Consider the following 15765-nt stretch of genomic DNA (forward strand, 5'->3'; position numbering starts at 1 on the left):
TTTGAAATCTATTAGACTAGGTAATCTCTAAAGTCTCTTTTTTTTCAGCTTATTCATTTATTTTGAGAGAGAGAGCATGAGCAGGGGAGGGGCAGAGAGAGGGGGAAAGAGGGAATCCCAAGCAGGCTCTACCCTCAGTACAGAGCCTGATGTGGGGCTTGACCCTACGACTATGAGATCATGTCCTGAGCCGAATCAAGAGTTGGTCACTTAACCGACTGAGCCATCCAGGTGTCCCGATTTCCAAGGTCTCTTAAAGCACTAGAAATTGTATGAAATCTATGAGACTGGGTCACCAACACCCACATTTTTGAAGCAGAAACAATAAGAGAACCAAGCCCAATGTACTGTTGTTACTTAGACTAGGTCTCCCAATAGGTCCTACTTGAAATCTAATGTGATTCTTTTCCAAGTCATCAGCACATACCCTGTCCCCATCCAGGATTGAATGAAGATATTCCTAACAGACATGAACTATGACTGAAGAAATAGGCCACACCTGATGTTATCATGCCCATGGTGGGTTGCTTTGATAAGAAATCCCCCACTTTGCAGGTACCTATCAGTGGAGTTGAGAATAACCAGTTTCTCCCTCTATGACATTTATAGACAAGATTGGATAGAATGAAGTTACGGACTTCTGTTGTTTATCGGCACCTGTGTACTCATAAGCTGACAGGTTCAGTGCTAATAATGGGGCTTATTTTTCATTTACTTGTTTCACTTAATATTAAAGAACCAAGCTGAATCATGTTCCGGCTATTGACATCCTGCTGGTCTCAGCTAAAGACAGCTGAAGAGACACAAAGGTAATTTTGCAGTTATTTCTCTAGACCTATTCCACCATTTCCTCCAACATATCTTTCCACAGTCCCTCAGGGGACAAATCTTCATGATATATATTATGAAGGAAAGTGATTAAGCAACATCTGCAAGACTGGAGACAAGTTTGGGGGAGGATGGCCAATTCTACAAGGCAAGTAAATCAGGGAAGAAAAGTATCCTTAGAGGTTTTGGGAAGGGGTTCCCATACCACTTTATACCGCCTTGGGTGTGCTCTTTATGGTACATGCATTGGGACTACGACAGGCAGAGCCTCAATCAATCAAGGAAAAGTAGAATTCTTTGTTTCTCCTGAGAACGAACAGTGCTTTTTAAGGCCTTGGCTCATTTTTCTTTTCCATTTCCAGGAATGTGACCATCATTATCATTGGATTAGACAACTCAGGCAAAACCATTCTTGTGGAGGCTTTCCAAAGACGTTAGGAATTAAGAGCATTAGATACTAGTTTAGGTCTCCCATGGGCCCCAGAGACCAATGAAATAACCATTCCTTCCCAGCTGTATTTCATGGCCCTCAGGTTCCTTCTTTTGCTCTTTTGAAGATAAACACTTCCCACACACACACTCCTCTCATTGGGTATTATCAGCCTGTTTAGGTAATGTCTGTCACCTCTCCCTTTATAAGATATCCTAATTGAAGGTCCTCTCATAGTGTAGTGTGAATGAGCTCAAACTATGTTAAGTACTGCAGTCAATTATAAAGGAAGGCTGGCGCAAAAACAGACACACAGACCAATGGAATAGAATAGAAACCCCAGAACTAGACCCACAAATGTATGGCCAACTCATCTTTGACAAAGCAGGAAAGAACATCCAATGGAAAAAAGACAGTCTCTTTAACAAATGGTGCTGGGAGAACTGGACAGCAACATGCAGAAGGTTGAAACTAGACCACTTTCTCACACCATTCACAAAAATAAACTCAAAATGGATAAAGGACCTAAATGTGAGACAGGAAACCATCAAAACCTTAGAGGAGAAAGCAGGAAAAGACCTCTCTGACCTCAGCCGTAGCAATCTCTTACTCGACACATCCCCAAAGGCAAGGGAATTAAAAGCAAAAGTGAATTACTGGGACCTTATGAAGATAAAAAGTTTCTGCACAGCAAAGGAAACAACAAAACTAAAAGGCAACCAACGGAATGGGAAAAGATATTTGCAAATGACATATCGGACAAAGGGCTAGTATCTAAAATCTATAAAGAGCTCACCAAACTCCACACCCAAAAAACAAATAACCCAGTGAAGAAATGGGCAGAAAACATGAATAGACACTTCTCTAAAGAAGACATCCAGATGGCCAACAGGCACATGAAAAGATGTTCAGCATCGCTCCTTATCAGGGAAATACAAATCAAAACCACACTCAGGTATCACCTCACGCCAGTCAGAGTGGCCAAAATGAACAAATCAGGAGCCTATAGATGCTGGAGAGGATGTGGAGAAACAGGAACCCTCTTGCAATGTTGGTGGGAATGCAAATTGGTGCAGCCGCTCTGGAAAGCAGTGTGGAGGTTCCTCAGAAAATTAAAAATAGACCTACCCTATGACCCAGCAATAGCACTGCTAGGAATTTATCCAAGGGATACAGGAGTACTGATGCATAGGGGCACTTGTACCCCAATGTTCATAGCAGCACTCTCAACAATAGCCAAATTATGGAAAGAGCCTAAATGTCCATCAACTGATGAATGGATAAAGAAATTGTGGTATATATACACAATGGAATACTACGTGGCAATGAGAAAAAATGAAATATGGCCTTTTGTAGCAACGTGGATGGAACTGGAGAGTGTAATGCTAAGTGAAATAAGCCATACAGAGAAAGACAGATACCATATGGTTTCACTCTTATGTGGATCCTGAGAAACTTAACAGAAACCCACGGGGGAGGGGAAGGAAAAAAAAAAAAAGAGGTTAGAGTGGGAGAGAGCCAAAGCATAAGAGACTGTTAAAAACTGAGAACAAACTGAGGGTTGATGGGGGGTGGGAGGGAGGGGAGGGTGGGTGATGGGTATTGAGGAGGGCACCTTTTGGGATGAGCACTGGGTGTTGTATGGAAACCAATTTGTCAATAAATTTCATATATATATAAAAAAATAAATAAAATTTAGAAAGTAGAAAAAAAAATTATAAAGGATAGCATGTTTGAAACAGTGTCTAGTTTCAGAATTCAATTAAAGTGGAATTTGGTCTAGATAAGAGAGACAAGTGTGGGATGATGAAGAAGTTTAATAACATGAAACTCTTTGTGACAGTTAATATAGAGGGTTGGAGCTTGAGAAATGTTGTCAGTTCAGAGACATGCAACTTTAATACCAGATCTCCAGTTTAATACCCTGACACTTCAAGAAGAAGTTACACAGAATTTCAGGAAGCTACTATTCTAGTTGTGAAGACCCATCTAACTGCTAACCAGTCAATCAGGGATCCCAGCATAGGATGCCCTCCATTAATGTTTATTAAATAAAAGAAGGGGCATGATGATGTGGCTGAACTTTATATAACCTGGGCTCTCAGCAAGATACAGGAAAGGGCTAACTTGACTCCTCTACTAGTCTACTTGAAGTCTGCATCAATTTCCTTGAACCACAGTAACTGCCTGCTGGCTGATTTTGCCATCTCTAGTTGTCCTCCACCCCCAGTATTCAATCCACATGGTTGCCTGAAAGACCTAATGCAAAACCCTGATCATGGAGCTTCCTTATTCAAAACCATTCAATTCCTCTCCAATGTTATCAAAACAAAACTTAAATTCGTTAGCAATATACAAGGTCCTCCACGATTTGGCCCCTGACTTCTCCTCCAATTTCATTTCCCATGCTCTCTGCATATGCTCCCTGATAGAGCCAAAACAAATTATTTGCCATTCTTCTGTGATCATACCATTCTAGTTCACATGCACACACTCTGTACATGCTATCTCATTACCTAGCATTTCATTCGCTCCAATACCTAACTGCTTAATCAAATGCCCTGAGTCACAAGCTTAAGCTTGACCCCAGTGTGACCTGGGCTACCCCTAATGCTCAGCACCTCCTTCCTAGATCCCACTCTATTCTGTGCCTCCCTCTATCATGCACTTAAGACACATCACTGTACAACAGCAAATCCATCCCCTAGACTGTGAGCCCCTTGAGAAGTAATGGATCTTTTCAGCTCTGTATCTTTAGTCTGTACTTTTAGTACCGTCAGGCAGGCACTCAAAAAGTATTTGTGGAATGAATGTTCTCCCCCATTCCACCATTCTCCTCAGGCAACATATTGCCTCTTTACAACTTCTCCATTCCCCATCCTTTCCCCTAATAGGCAGCAAAATGGATTCACTGTCTCTCCCAACTTTCTGATAGGCAGAAAAATGAAACGTAAACAGTAGCAGGAAAATCAAGGAGCCAAGATAAATCACAAGATAACTGATAAAAGTGGGGATAATTTTCAGAGCCCCAACTCAGCCCCACCCCTAGATTCCCATCCACTCTGGGTGAGGCCTGGGAATCTATTTTTTAAAAACTCCCCAGGTGTTTCTGATGGCCAGCCAGCTTTGGGAAGCATTCATCTGCAATTAGCCATGTACCATTTTGTCTGTGAGAATATACCTGCTTTTCATTCTAATTCCTAGAGGAAAAAGCCTGTAGTCTATTTAATGTGTTACTGTATAACTTGCCTTGTGGCTGGTGACTAACTTGGGGGCTGATTCATAAACCAATAGGCTTATGGTTGTAACTTCATTCAAAGAATAGTTTTTAATGGTCAAGAAGCAAAGTGCTACTGATTTCACATTGTGAAGAATGTCTCAGGCCATCTCTGTCCATGCAGGACAACCAGAGTCAATCTAGTAGGTTGCTCTGTACCCAAATACAATAGATCACCTCACCTGCTCCTGCAAATGTTTATGATTGTTAAGAACAGACAACAGCCTAGGAAAGAAATTCCATTCTACAAGTCATAACTTGTGTGAACATTTGATGATTCCAGCTATAAAATATTTTGGGACATAAGCCATTATTATCAAGGATACCATTCACTATAACTTTTTGTCTGGCATAGTCACGTGGGGCAAGAAACCCCCAACATAAGCACAAGCAGATGCCCTAGATGAGGGCATTTAGAGCAGTGCCTCTCAAATCGGCTATACATTCAGTCACCTGGGGAGCTTAAAAAAAAAAAAAGGATGCTTAAGCCCCACCCCAGATCTATGGCATCAAACCTTCAAAGAATGAGGCCTAGCGTCTTAGGTTTTAAAAGCTCCACAGGTGATCATGGAGCATAGTGAGTACAGAGAGCCAAAATTCAGAAGTACCTGGAGAGATTTCATACCTACTGATCCAGGTGCCTGGAGGTTCAGTTACTTTGGTCTGGGTGGACCCACAGATTCAAAATCTTAACAAGTGCACCAGATGATGCTGAGACACAACAGGCATGAGTTTCACTGCTTTCTAGGGCAGTGAGTCTCAAGCTTTGAAGTGCAGAAAAATCACCTGGGGATTTTCTTAACTAAAGGAGTTTGTTAAACATACAAATGCCAGTGTCCCAAACACAGAGGTTCTGATTCATTTGGTATAAAGTAGAACTTAACAATCACCCCCATGTAACTCTGAAGCAGACAGTCCCAAGAATATCCTTTATGAAATACTCTTCTAGGGATACAGAGATGAATTACACTCAGCACTTGTATTCAGGGAGTTTATAAATTAATAGAGAAAATAAGAGAAATGTAAATTATCAGGGAACAACTTCTCATGGCTTCTAAGGTTCACCAACAATACATTGCATTACTGAAGGAATTGGTAAGTTTTCAAGTAAAAGGGAAAAAAATCTAGGGGAAATGATTTGCTCTGACAGGGAAAAAATAATATAAAGCTTGCTTGGATGCAGGAAACAAGATTTGAAAATTACCTTTAGTTTCACTCATTATTTTTAAGTAGTCTAATACAGACATAGCAAATATCACACCAAAGTTGTAACTGAAAACTATGTTATCTGAAAACTATAATTAAAAAGGTGAGGGGCACTTGGGTGGCTCAGTTGGTTGAGCATCCGACTTTGGCTCAGGTCATGATCTTGCAGTCCATGAGTTTGAGCCCCACGTTGGGCTCTGTGCTGACAGCTCGGAGCCTGGAGCCTGCTTCAGATTCTGTGTCTCCCTCTGCCCCTCCCCCACTCGTTCTCTCTCTCTCTCTCTCTCTCTCTCTCTCTCTCTCTCTCTCTCTCTGTCTCTCTCTCTGTCAAAAATAAATAAACTTTAAAAAAAAAGATGATTGACTGACATGAAAACAGGAATTATAAGATCACATTAAAATGTAATGATAATAATACACACACACACATACACACATACATGTAAATGTGTGTGTAATCATACATTTCCAAAGATCTGAAAGCATCTTACTAACTTCTCAGCTAAATGACTCATTCTTGCAATGCCATGGAAAAATGTCACAGGTAGGTCTAAGACTATATGTAAATAAGCTACCAATGTTGGTGTGAGAACTTCCAGGTATGAGTGTATAGAATCTATAAAATCACTTTAGTACTAATGTGGGGAGAGAGCTAGGCCAGGACTGTCAGTTCAAAAGACTGAAATGTGTATAAAGATTGTCATTTTGAACTGCATTTCTATGAGAGCTGTAAGAGGTATGGAATGCCCTATGGGATACTATGCTCTGGCAATAGTCTTGAAATGGTAAATGTATCTGAGTTAGGATGGTTTCTTGGAGGAGACATGAGGAAGAGAACTTCATACTTGTATCCACAGTAACAGGCACCATAAACATTTGTTGAACACCTACTGTATGTAAGGTAATGCAGAGCCCCGCCATGACAGAGCTCATATTTTAGTTGGGAACATAGGACGTGCACAGAATGAGGTTAACAACAAGTTTAATATACCACGTGCTCAACGAGAGAAGTGAGAGCTGGATAGGTCAGAGAGGCTTCCTAAAGAAAGTGCTACTTGAGCTGGGCCTTGAAGAATGGGTGGGAGAGAAGGGCCGCTTGTTCATTCACTCACTCATTCATTCATTCATTCATTCATCAAAATCCATTGAACAAATATTCATTTGTGCTAGCTGTATGCCACCTTCTGTGCTCAGCATCATGAGTATAATAGTGAATGAAACTGAAAGGGTTCCTGTCCTGTTGTAGTTTATAACTCACATAACAAAATCATAAAATTTCTAACACTAATATGTGCTGTGAGAGTGGTTAAGCCCAGAAGAAAGACACCTGTCTAGACTAGGGGATGGTGGTGTAAGTTAGGGAAAACTTTCTAGAGAAAACAAGATCTAAATTGATATAAAAGGAAAAAAAAACTAGGTTTATTTATTTATTTTGAGAGAGACAGAGTGCAAGCAGGGCAGGGGCAGAGAGAGAGAGGGAGACAGGGGACCCAAAGCAGGATCCCTGCTGACAGCAGAGAGCTCGATGCGGGGCTTGAACTCATAAACTGTCAGATGATGACCTGAGCTCAAGTCAGATGCATAACCAACTGAACCACCTAGGTGTCCCTAAACTGATATTTTATTATTTATTTATTTATTTATTTATTTATTTATTTATTTATAAAAAGTTATTTAATGTTTATTTTTTGACAGAGAGACACAGCATGAGTGGGGGAAGGGCAGAGAGAGACGGAGACACAGAATATGAAGCAGGCTCCAGGCTCTGAGCTGTCAGCACAGAGCCTGATGCAGGGCTCGAACCCATGAACTGTGAGATCATGACCTGAGCCAATGTGGGAGGCTTAATTAACTGAGCCACCCAAGTGCCCCTAAATTGATATATTTTTTAAAAGGCATTAGCCAAATAAAGAGTAATGGAAGAGTGTTCTAAGCAGTGGGAATAGCATCTTCTGAAGGCCCAGAACAAGACAAAGCATGACATTCTTGTGGAATGGCCAGGGAGGGGGTGGGGGGGGTGGGTAGAACATGAGCCAAGGAGCAGAAAGGGGAAGAAACTGGGTGTGTACCAGGAGCACTGTGGACACCAGTCAGGTCTGGGAGGTTAGGTGGCAAAGGAGTGTGTATTCTATCCTGGGAGCAGTGGGCACTCACCAAAGGTTACTGAGCCAGGAAAGGGTAGCATGACCAAGTGCTGGTTTAGGAAGATGAATCTGTGAGTGTGAGCAGGATGGCAGGATGCCTCAGTGGGATTCCTCAGGAAAGGCTCTGGTCAAGCTTCAAATCACTGCTTAACAAATTCTCACATCTAACTCAATTCCCCTGCTTTGTGGTTGCTTCGCCTCTCTTCCCCTATGCATAGTACTTCCAAGTAGGATGAACAATTGTCTGAAATCTGAATTGACTACACTCCTACTGCATGAGTATGAAGTTTCCATCTATGACTTGAGTGGAGACATGAAGGGCCAAGAAACCTGACCGAACTACTATGCACAGGCACACGGACTTGTTTTTGTCCTGGATTCCAGTGACTTGGGACGCATGCAGGAAGTGAAGATCATCTTAACGCGTCTGCTGATAAAAGAGTGGCAGGGAAACCTATCCTACTGTAAGACTCTGCTTTTGTGACCAATTTCCCCTTCCCATTTTGTACCTTCAGAAGAGTAGATGGAGGAAGGGTGGTCCCTTTGTCATACCCAGCTTGACCTTCTCCTCCCTTGGGCTCAGTGAAGGGAAGTGGGCCAGTCCTCTGGGGGCTGTTTTTAAGAGCCACTTTCTATCACATATTGCCATGGGGGAACATGTTACCTACCTATAGAAAGGTAATTCTGAAGGCAAGCATCAAAGGGAAATGGAGAGTAATATCTGGATCTTCCACCCCTTCCCTCAACTCTTCTGGAAGTCTGCCTTCCTGAATTTTTTTCTTTTCTGGCTTCAGTTTCTAGCCCTGAGAAGATAGCAGAAAACAATCCTTATTTTGTATAATTGATGCCAAAGGACTCCTCCTTTGGCTAACTACCCAAGAGTTATGTAACTAGCACTCATTCCAAGGTGATAATTCCGGTGGCCCATCAATCCTCACTCTTCCCCCACTCTATTTTTGCCTTTTTCATTCCTCATTAGCACCCCTAACTCAAGCATGAACAAAGGTTGGGAGAGTGCGTAAAAACTCCAAATCTGTTCATATCCTGGTTAGCAATTCTAATTAAAATTTTGTGGCATAGTGTAGAGGAAGTGAGAGATGAAGCCTGGGAATTATCTTGAATTAAAATTATTTGTGCTCTTCTTTCCTCCACTGAGAGTTGGCTGGAAAAATTTCTGACTCATCTCATTGGTTATGTCTTTGAAGCTAGTTCCTGGATATGTAGTAGTTGTACTAGAATTGGTTCTCCTCCTCTTTCCCTTCTTTGCTTGCCCTTGGACTCTATTTCTGTTACACTCTTCCTCTTCTGTTTCCTCCTTCTCTCCTATGCCCTGCTCTAGCATGGCAAACAAACAGGACAAGAAGGATGCCCTCCTACCCTGTGATATTATTGAATATCTATTCCTAGAAAGGCTAGTGAATGATAACAAGTCCCTGTGCCGAGTGGTAAGTATCTACCCACCCCCCTCATCCCCTCCCTTACCCTCTTGAGCCCAGTTGATGCATCCCTGGGCCCATTCCATAATCAGCCACATATGCCAGGTCTCAGGCAAAGCCTCCCCCGCAGGCAACATCTACAGTGATGATTTTTGACTCGACACTGACAGTAAATAACACATTCTTATAACACCTTCACATCTGTTTTCTCATTAGGACTTCAAAATAGCTCTTTACAGTTAGAAGTTTCAGTATTGGATACTTCATTTTATGGATAAAGAGGCTAAGGCTCAGAGATTATGAGTGACTTGCCCAAGGTCAGACATCCAGGACATTACACCACAACTTATTAAAAGACCTTAACATTTGTCTTTCATTTACTTTCTCAGGAGTGAGTGCTAAGTCTCTCCTAGGAAGTCTTAGAGCCTCTCTAGACAGAGCAGAGCTTAAGTGTACCTCTGTTCTTGGCTGATAATAATTAGGACTTTGGACCTCCGGGGTCCCAGGCTCCTGGGTTACAGCCTTCTCTTCTCTTTTTTATCATAGGAACCCTCTTCAGTCATCAAAAACCTCCAAAGAGGGAACCATCAGCCCATAATTGAAGGGCTGCACTGGCTATTAGCTGCCATTGGGGATAAATATGAAGAGCTGTGTACTCGCCGACAGCCACTCCCCTCAAGCATCCCAACCTCCAAGGGCACCAGAAGCTCTGGGGAAAGACCCTCATCAGACAGGTACTGAGCTGCCTCTATTAGGTGTACTGATAAGAACAGATGCAGGAGTCCATATTCAACATATGCAGGAACTTCTGGGTAGTGTTTGGATTCTGTGCAGTGCTGAGCAATGTCTCAAGATCCACTGGCCCAAATGGGGCTAGGGCAATGACCACAAACATTCCAACACTGTGAGGTATACCCTCCCTTCAGCACAACTTGAGTGGTCATGTTAGTGGGATGAGTTGTATAAAGGTAAAGCCAGTCTATTAGGATTAGCCTATTAGCCCTTCTCCAAAACAGGGTTTCTGTTGTTTCATTGGGCCACACAGAGGAGAAAAGGAGCAGGAACCACTTAAGAAATTTATTGGAAACCTTCTATGGCTGAAAGTCTTGGAGCCACCCCACATTCTTTGCTTTCAGTTCTCTGATCCTCCTGATAATAAGAAAAGATGAGAGAGAACAGGAATATGGAAAAGAAGAACACAAAGGAAAAAAAGAAAACAGGAGTTGATTAAGGTTTTGAGGAATAAAAGGTCTAAATGTCCTCTTGCTCTGTCCTTTCCTCCTTTCAATGTCCAAAGGCATATGGCAGGGATGGGGAAATAGCTGCATTCAATTAAGGAACTTGAAGTGTGTCTGTTTGCACTATTGCTTTTTCTCTCCTGTCTTCCCCAGCCACACTACCAGGATGGGAATGTCAAAAGAAAAAAGACAGCATCTAGGACAATGCTCGATGGAAGCTAGGCCCCTAAAGCCAATCCTACAGGTAAATGGCTCTTTAAATGTTACTGTCCAAGGGACCAATCACTGAACTATCAGAGCACCAACTGACTTTTTTCTCCATTTTCTTGTTGTACAGAAAGAAGGTTTAAGATTAAGGCCTACAAAGAACATATCAGTAACATTTGCTTTAGATGAACCTATGGAGGAAGGTGAATGTTCTGGGGGAAACAGAACTTGGAACACTACTGAGCTTTGTGACAATCGAAGTGATGACTTGCAGCCCCCAGCTCCACGCATTGAAGATGATCCTTTTATTTTATTTTATTTTCAATATATGAAATTTATTGTCAAAATGGTTTCCATACAACACCCAGTGCTCATCCCAAAAGGTGCCCTCCTCAATACCCATCACCCACCCTCCCCTCCCTCCCACCCCCCATCAACCCTCAGTTTGTTCTCAGTTTTTAACAGTCTCTTATGCTTTGGCTCTCTCCCACTCTAACCTCTTTTTTTTTCCTACCCCCCCCCGTGGGTTTCTGTTAAGTTTTTCAGGATCCACATAAGAGTGAAAACATATGGTATCTGTCTTTCTCTGTATGGCTTATTTCACTTAGCATCACACTCTCCAGTTCCATCCACGTTGCTACAAAGGGCCATATTTCGTTCTTTCTCATTGCCCTGTAGTACTCCATTGTGTATATAAACCACAATTTCTTTATCCATTCATCAGTTGATGGACATTTAGGCTCTTTCCACAACTTGGCTATTGTTAAGAGTGCTGCTATAAACATTGGGGTACAAGTGCCCCTATGCATCAGTACTCCTGTATCCCTTGGGTAAATTCCTAGCAGTGCTATTGCTGGGTCATAGGGTAGGTCTATTTTTAATTTTCTGAGGAACCTCCACACTGTTTTCCAGAGTGGCTGCACCAATTTGCATTGAAGATGATCCTTTTAAAGGTAATGCTGGACCATTGGTTAGTCAGGAAAGATATATAGGCCTTCTCTCATGATTTATACAAGAATATTCCTATTTTGAGTCTGAAGCTCTTTTCTCATACTATGGTTAGTAGTTAGAAGAAGTTAATGAAGTACAGGGAGAGTGCTTGGGGACCATCATCTGGCAGCCCAGTATGATGCCCCAGCACTGAGTGGGTGACACAAGATTTTTGTTTGCACAGCTATCAGGTTATCTTAAAGGTTATGATTTCCAGTGGTGTAAGTACAAATTAGTACAACCTTTATGTACTACTCACTACTTTATGGTGAGTAGTTTGGTTGTGTGTCTCTCTTCTGCTCTCCCTCTCTCAATATGTATATATACATATTAAGAACTTTAAAAATGTGGAAACCCAACATTGTGTGCAATAGCTAAAAGTTGAAAACAAGCAAAGGGCTAACAATAGGGAATGGCTAAATAAATGTGCATTCATACAATGGAATATGATGTAGACATTAAAAGGGATAATGTTGACTTATATTTACTGACATGGAAAGTTTTCCACAACCTGATATTTTGTTAGAGAATATGGTAAATCAGAGTCTAGCATGTTTAGAATGATGTGTATACATGCACAGAATATCTGGAGGGAAATCACCAAAACACCAGCAGTGGTTTTCTCTAGGGGTAAAATACTAGGTGATTTTGAGAAGTAAAAGGCCTAGGTGACTTTCTTTGGATTTTTGCTTTTTTGGAAATTCCAGGTTTTATAATAAGCATTTACAATGTCTCCCAAAACAATAAAGGCATTTAAAAAAGCTATGAGGCCTTGAAGGCCCATTGTTGTTGTTTTTTTTTTGGGGGGGGGGGTCTGCCTATTTTATTCAGAACAATGTACTTAAGAGTCATCCATGTTGTTGCCTGAATCACAAGAGTTTTTTTAATATTAAATATAATTTATTGTCAAATTGGTTTCCATACAACACCCAGTGCTCATCCCAACAGGTGCCCTCCTCAATGCCCATTACCCACTTTCCCCTCTCCCCCACCCCCCATCAACCCTCAGTTTGTTCTAAGTATTTAGGAGTCTCTTATGGTTTGCCTCCCTCCCTCTCTGTAACTTTTTTTCCTCCTTCCCCTCCCCCATGGTCTTCTGTTAAGTTTCTCAGGATCCACATAAGAGTGAAAACATGGTATCTGTCTTCCTCTCCCTGACTTATGTCACTTAGCATAATACCCTCCAGTTCCATCCATGTTGCTACAAATGGCCACATTCCATTCTTTCTCATTGCCAAGTAGTATTCCATTGTGTATATAAACCACATCTTCTTTATCCATTCGTCAGTTGATGGACATTTAGGCTCTTTCCATAATTTGGCTATTGTTGAAAGTGCTGCTATAAACATTGGGGTACAAGTGCCCCTATGCATCAGCACTCCTGTATCCCTTGGGTAAATTCCTAGCAGTGCTATTGCTGGGTCATAGGGTAGGTCTATTTTTAATTTTCTGAGGAACCTCCACACTGCTTTCCAGAGTGGCTGCACCAGTTTGCATTCCCACCAACAGTGCAAGAGGGTTCCCGTTTCTCCACATCCTCTCCAGCATCTATAGTCTCCTGATTTGTTCATTTTGGCCACTCTGACTGGCATGAGGTGGTATCTCAGTGTGGTTTTGATTTGTATTTCCCTGATGAGGAGTGACGTTGAGCATCTTTTCATGTGTCTGTTAGGCCCATTGTTGTTAATGGCCACTCCTTCTCAATGTTCCTTGGGACCCCATTTTCAATGATGGTCAACTGTCAATATTATGTCGCCTCTGCTCTCCAAAGTATCTAGCCCTTCAAGCCACCCCAGAGCCTTGGGTTGTTATACCTATATGGAGGGGCCTAGACTTGGCCAGACCCATTGAGGAGGAGAGAGGCACTGCTCTGGGGATGAGGGGTGAGGATGAGAGTTGAGTGGGAGAAATCTTGTAGAAGAGCAGAGGAAGTGTTTTTTGAGATGTCAGAAACTACCCCTAAATCTCGGTCTAAAATTGAAATCCATTTTTCATTTCTATAACCTCAGAACCCAGGGGGGAAAAAAAACTGGATACCTGGGACACAGAGGAGATGTTACTGGAAAATCCCTGTGAAGCTTCCTCTGGATCCTGTGGTTAGTATTCCTTATATGAAGGGGAGAGGGGAGACAGCAAGACTGAGAGAAAGTATGGGGCCAGGGGCAGAGGGCAGGTGCCTGGAGGGGAGCAGTCTTACACCCTCTTGTGCATAAGGGCCAACACCCTCCCAACCAGGAGTGATCTGGGAATGACAGGAAATCTGGTGTTTAGCTTCATTTGCACTGACTGGCTGTTTTCTTTCTCTTATTAGACTTTTAGCAGGGTATTAAAGAGAAAACTGGAGGGAAATCAAAAAAAAAAAAAATCTCATATCCCTCCCTCAGCAAATGGGCTCATCTCTAGAATCGTTAGTATTGCTCAGTTTTTTTCACTTCTACTTACTAATACCTCTAAAGTCCCCCTACAAGTCCACCTATCTAACATCATATCCCTGAGGATTCCCATTGTTCCTGTACATCTATGTTCTAGCCGTCAAATGAAGCTTATACCTGCGGAGAGGCTTAAGAAAAGTTAGGTGGCATCCGTTTGAGAATGAAGATGACCTTGGCAAAGACGAACAGAGGCTTTAGGTCTTTGCACCCAAATGTTCCTCATGAAGCCTATGAACAACATGCTATGGGTGACCAACTGAAATCGAGTCTTAGAAGTGGAAGGTCATTTTGTGATTACATTTTTTCCCCTAAGGTTCTTGGGTGTAAGAGGACTGGCAGAAATAAATAGAACTTTTCTGCTGAGAATTATGCCCTGCTGAATCATTTTCAGTCATGCACCTGAACAAGTCTTTTTTAAGCTCCCTGCCATGGTCTGTGAAGCCTGGCAGCAATTCCCTTGCTATCCCGCCAGGAAGAACAATTACTGCCTCTCCCAACACTTTGGTTAGGTATGCAAAAACTGTACAAACTTGAACACAATCAGTCTTCCATCCCATGGAGGGTAGTGGTAGTATTTACTATTATTACAACTATTACTTTCACCATCAGTATCACAGCCAACATTTATTGAGAGCCTTCTGGATGTCAGGCCTTAGGCACAGGCCTAAGTTCTTCACATTCATGATCTTATTCACAACAACCTTTAGGGGTAGGCAGTACACCTGCCTGCATTTTACATATTAGGGAACTAAGGAGCAGAAAAGTTAAACAATTTGCCCAAGGTCCCACACTCTGTAAGAAGCAGAGCAGGGATTTGAATCCAGGTCTGACTCTAGAGTTGGCATTAGGTCAGAAAGATCTACTTATGCTTTTCTCAAATTCCATGCAGAAAGAGAAAGCTATATCCAGAAAAGTGCAGAAATCTAGCCATGCCCAAGTCAAGAGAATTACATTGATAGAAATAAGCATGACAATAGTTGTAGCAGACATGGATGACTGAGTACTTCTATTTTGCCAGGTGCTGGGCTAAATGCTTTACATACTATTGCCTTTCATCTTCACAAGCCTATGAGGTTGGTACTATTTATTACATCATCTTACAGAAGGAGAAACTGATGTTCAGGGATGTGAAATCATTTGTTCCAGGGCACCCATTAGGAAGTGGCATAACTGGTTTTCAAACTATGGTCCAACTCCATAACTCATGCTCTTAACTTCTAAGCCTACTAGTCCATACTTGTTTCTGAAGGATAGAAACCTTGCACAGAATGATCGGTCTTACTACCCCATCTAGAGGGTATGACACTAAGATTGCATCATTTGCTATTATGCATTATACATGGCCTTGTTTCCAAAAGAACTACCCCAGGCACCTTGTGGGTTTTTGACAGGGTTCTGAGACAGAGCCTCTAATCCAACCTCAGTTGTTAAACAGATGAAGGAGTTTGGGGTACAGAGAGGTTAAGTGCAAAGATTGTAAAGCTAATTACTGACAGAGATACTCTTAAAATCCAAATATCCTGTGTGCCCAAGCCAGTACTCTATCTTTCCTGTCCAAAAGTACTGCTTCCTCCTTG

At 42.0% G+C, this 15765-nt stretch overlaps 1 protein-coding gene across 1 annotated transcript; it reads left to right on the top strand.

Annotated features, from left to right (window-relative positions):
• The first annotated feature begins 656 nt into the window (after positions 1 to 656).
• ARL13A (ADP ribosylation factor like GTPase 13A) lies at positions 657 to 14321 on the top strand. Its single transcript, XM_030306145.1, is given in 8 exon segments — positions 657 to 809; positions 1191 to 1261; positions 8104 to 8313; positions 8316 to 8349; positions 9225 to 9330; positions 9868 to 10055; positions 10713 to 10803; positions 14286 to 14321. Coding segments are annotated over 8 exon segments (795 nt in total). The 5' UTR covers positions 657 to 750.
• Positions 14322 to 15765: the final 1444 nt, after the last annotated feature.

This window comes from Lynx canadensis, chromosome X (assembly GCF_007474595.2).
Source record: "Lynx canadensis isolate LIC74 chromosome X, mLynCan4.pri.v2, whole genome shotgun sequence".
NCBI classification, from domain to species: domain Eukaryota; kingdom Metazoa; phylum Chordata; class Mammalia; order Carnivora; family Felidae; genus Lynx; species Lynx canadensis.